At 48.3% G+C, this 4,258-nt stretch overlaps 1 protein-coding gene across 1 annotated transcript; it reads left to right on the top strand.

The window, feature by feature from the left end:
- The first annotated feature begins 1,416 nt into the window (after nucleotides 1-1,416).
- On the top strand, nucleotides 1,417-3,986 carry HOXB13 (homeobox B13). The gene is made up of 2 exons (XM_044999801.1): nucleotides 1,417-2,193; nucleotides 3,450-3,986. Exons 1-2 carry the CDS (start codon nucleotides 1,557-1,559, stop codon nucleotides 3,698-3,700), a joined length of 888 nt encoding a protein of 295 aa, XP_044855736.1. The 5' UTR covers nucleotides 1,417-1,556; the 3' UTR covers nucleotides 3,701-3,986.
- The last annotated feature ends 272 nt before the right edge of the window (nucleotides 3,987-4,258 follow it).

Below are 4,258 nucleotides of genomic sequence, written 5' to 3'. Positions count from 1 at the left end.
CGAAGTGGAATAAGTTTCAACCAAACGGCTTTTTTTGAAGGAAAAACAGACACATATTTGTGTGTGAGGGTATATGTGCAGCATTGCAGATACACAATTATTTATTCACGTGTGTACGAGAGAGGAAAACACACAGAGATTTGGAAAAATTTCGGGTGAATTCATAAATCAGAGACGTGTGTCTGTATGAGAGAGGGTGTGTATATATATTATTTATTCGTTCAAAAACGTTAGATACTCTGTTCCTCTCTCTGGTACACACACCTACGTCTGAATTGTGTATTCATTCAAAAAACTTTTCCAAACTTCTCTGGCAGTGCATGCCCGAACTATTTACTCGCTCAGAAACTCTTCCAGATCCCGAGGCAGCTCGTCTGTAAGCAGCTCTCATTGAAAACCTCGATTTTCTTAAAAAAGTGCAGTTATGTTAGCTGAGACAGCGTTCAGTGCCATGCCACCACCCAGTGAAAATAAGAAAAGGCTGTGTCTGGTGTGGATTAATGCAGCTCTTAAAAAAAAAATCCTCCCAGACTTTCCTTCTGCACATAGTTAGTGCAAGAGGATTTTTCAGCTTTTGCAATTATATGGCAGACCCAGTATTTTGTAGCATTGCTGATTGCTCCCACCCTTTCCTTCATGGCCTTCCCCTCCCTGTCTCTTCATTCTTTCCCTCCCAGGAGACCATTGTCTTTTACAATTGTTATGTAAACCCTCTCGCTCGCTCGCTGTTTTAAATAAAAAACATATTTTAAAAAAATCAAAAATAATTGAATGAACATTTTCAGCCAGAGAGAGGGGGAAAGACAGCCACACACTCTTAGCGATGAAACAGGCAGAAAACAGTGCGGTTTTGGAGAGCCGTTATGAACTGCACCAACATGCGAAGGCCTATATTAACTTCTCCAGTTATTCTAACTTTATTCTAAATAAGACAGAAGTCATTCTAAAGACTTCTAAAGTTTCAGAAACAACGAGATTCTGATTTCTTAACATGTTCGGACAACTGTTCTGTCTCCTCATGGGGAAAATATTCCTGCCGAGGTATAGTTTTTGTCTTGTTTGTTTTTTTTTAAGTGTAGTTTCTCGTGCAAAAGCAGATCTGCCTGAAAGAGCGTAGACAATGAATTACAGTCATTCCATTTCATCTTAGATTTTTTTCTCACTGGGAATATTCGTATATTCCCAGCTCCTTCTTGGTAAGATGCAGTTTGAAAAGCAAAAACTCCCCCCCCCCCTCCGTTTAGGCTATCGCTTGTGCAGAGGTTTATTTTTCCCACAACTGGAATAAAAGCATTTTCGCAATAAGACTATTCGAGTTTTTTTTCTTTCTTTCTCTCTTCCCTCCCCCCCCCCTCACTTCTCCAGTGGGTTCTCAGCAGCCAATGAGTAACTCGGATGGGAGAGCCACGTAGTTTGCGTCAGAGCAGCTTGGCTGGAGGAAATGCAGCCTCCTCTGCAGTTCCCAGCCTTTTAAAAAGATTAGGAGCCGTCCCTCCCAGAGCCCAAATGCTGCGGAGTGTGGTCTGACCAATGCACCGGCCTGCAAGCCACGCTGCATGGACCCGGGGACTTTCGCACGCGCCGAGGAGCTGGATGAAAGCACCAAGACCATGGAGGGGCTCATGGGGGCGGGCAGTTTTGCTGCAAGCCAGTGCAGGAATCTGGTGGCTCACTCTGCCTTGGGAGGGCCCCCTCCTCCTGCCTTGATGCAGGGCTCTACCTACGCCACCCTGGATGCTCCCAGTGCAGGCCCCGGGGATCCCTCCAAGCAATGCATTCCGTGCCCTGCTATCCCCCAGAGTTCCTCCACCACCCCGCCTTTACCTTATGGATATTTCGGCAGCGGTTATTATTCTTGTCGGGTTGCCAGGAGCTCGCTGAAACCTTGCCCCCAGTCCAGCTACTCTGCAGAGAAATATATGGACACCCCAGCGCCGGCTGATGACTACCAGACCCGACCGACAGAGCTGGCTTTCTACCCCGGCTACGCAGGCCCTTACCAGCCCAGGGCTAGCTACCTGGACGTTTCCGTAGTTCAGACCATAGGTGGGCCAGGAGAGCCCAGGCACGAGACACTTTTACCCGTGGACAGTTACCACCAGCCGTGGGCTTTAACCAGCGGTTGGAACAGCCAGATGTGTTGCCCCAAAGATCAAAGCCAGGCTGGGCACTTCTGGAAATCTGCCTTTGCAGGTAATGTCCCCAACCCCTTGCCCTGCTTTCTCGGCTTAAGGCGCCTCTCTCGGAAGCTTTAGGTAGACGGATGTGCCAGGCAGGTGACTTTGCTGAAATGGTTGCTCTAGTGTGGAACGAGGAAGGGATCTATAAAGAAGTTTTCAGATGTGGATATTCCAGGTCAGGGATGTACAGTGGCAACATGTCACACTCCAAACAAATAGAAGGCTACCGATATAATCCTGATGTAATAATGCACAGAACTCTGCACACCCAACGCGGTCTAAGAAGCAACTAAATAGACTCCAGGATTGATTCTGATTTAAGAAGGTTCTCTGCAACATGGCAGTGTAAGCAAGTAAACGCATCGATATTATTTTGGTGCAAGAATGCACTCCGCAAGATGCCACAATCTAAGCAAGTGTGTGTGTGTGTGTGTTATTCCCCTTCAGACATGTACCTTGCAATATGGGGCATTCTAAGTGTGTGTACACACACACACACACACACACATAAAAAGTCAAATAAGTTGCCAGGCTTCCTGCTGGAACCGAATCACATTAATACCTATTTACTCGCTTAGAATTGAGGCCTATTCCAAAGTATATGTTTGAATAGGGGTGTGTGTGTACATATTTTCCCCTTCAGACATGTACCTTGCAATACGGGGCATTCTCTCTGTGTGTGTGTGTATGTGTGTGTACACACTTAGAATGCCCCGTATTGCAAGGTACATTCTAAGTGTGTACACACACACACACACTTAGAATGCCCCCTATTGCAAGGTACATGTCTGAAGGGGAAAAATACACACACACACCCCTGTTCAAACATATACTTTGGAATAGGCCTCAATTCTAAGCGAGTAAATGGGCATTAATGTGATTCAGTTCCAGCAACTTATTTGACTTTTTTTTTGTTTACTAAAAAAGCAGGGAAGGATAATTGAATCGTGATGAACTCATTCTAGAAAAGTAAAGGGAGGCTTCGTTGCCCCATTTAGAGGAGGGAGCCCACTGGAATGGGATAGAAGAGAAAAGGAGCCATATTTGAAAGTAAAAGCAGGTAGCGCAGCGACCGGAGCGAGGTTTCTCTGGACACCCAGCCTCAGGCAAGTCCTGGCCACTTTATCCAGGAGAAAGAAAGGAAGTGGGGGGGGGGGGGGAGGTGTTGGCGTTGGTCAGTTACACGCCCTAGCTGCAGCGTTCTTGTCCCCTGTGCGTCCAGCTGGGCTTTCTCCCCGGCCCTAAGCTCTGTTCTTTCTCCGCGCTCAGATGTGGGCCAGCCCCCGCCGGACGCCTGTTCCTTCCGCCGGGGTCGCAAGAAGAGGATTCCCTACAGCAAGGGGCAGCTGAAGGAGCTGGAGAAGGAATACGCCAGCAGCAAATTCATCACCAAGGACAAGAGGCGGAAGATCGCCGCCGCCACCAACCTGACGGAGAGACAGATCACCATCTGGTTTCAGAACAGGCGGGTGAAAGAGAAAAAAGTGGTGGCCAAAGTCAAAGCGAGCAGTACCCCGTGAAGCAACAAGGACAACAACCCTGTCGTGACAACACAACCGCCCCTGCTCCGCTGTTGGATCTGTGTGGGCCTGAGATGTAAAGAAAAAACAATGAGGGGGGGGGATCATCACTTGGAAATTTGACTTATCTGCACACACCCACCCCTGCCCCACGCCCGCCAGCTCCCTCCCAGGGAATCCAGGCGAAGGACGCGCTTTTCGGTGCTTTATCGCTATGGCCTTGTTGTCGATCCTTTCATAAGTTAAACCCGCCTGTAAATGCCGATGGTTTAGGAAGACGCGACGTGACCCCGTCTGTCTGTAGCGCAGTGTGTGCTGTTTGCCCGTTTGCCTTCTAGTGCCACATGAACGTCCTCGTCTCTCTGTCGCTGTCTCTTTGTAGGGGCTCCGCTCCCGAGAGCGCTTTAGAAAACCGCCTCAATGAACCGAATTAATAAATTCCAAATGCGTAAGAAGGCTCTGAGTGGCGCCGCGTTCCGCTTGTGCACCAAACTCGCCCGGTAGATTGCAAACTCCTCCGCTGTGGAGTTGAGGCATTTTAAAAGGGAATCGTTTTAA

The sequence above is a fragment of the Mauremys mutica genome, chromosome 25 (assembly GCF_020497125.1).
Source record: "Mauremys mutica isolate MM-2020 ecotype Southern chromosome 25, ASM2049712v1, whole genome shotgun sequence".
Taxonomy (NCBI): Eukaryota; Metazoa; Chordata; order Testudines; family Geoemydidae; genus Mauremys; species Mauremys mutica.
This window is presented reverse-complemented; position numbering and strand designations above follow the sequence as displayed.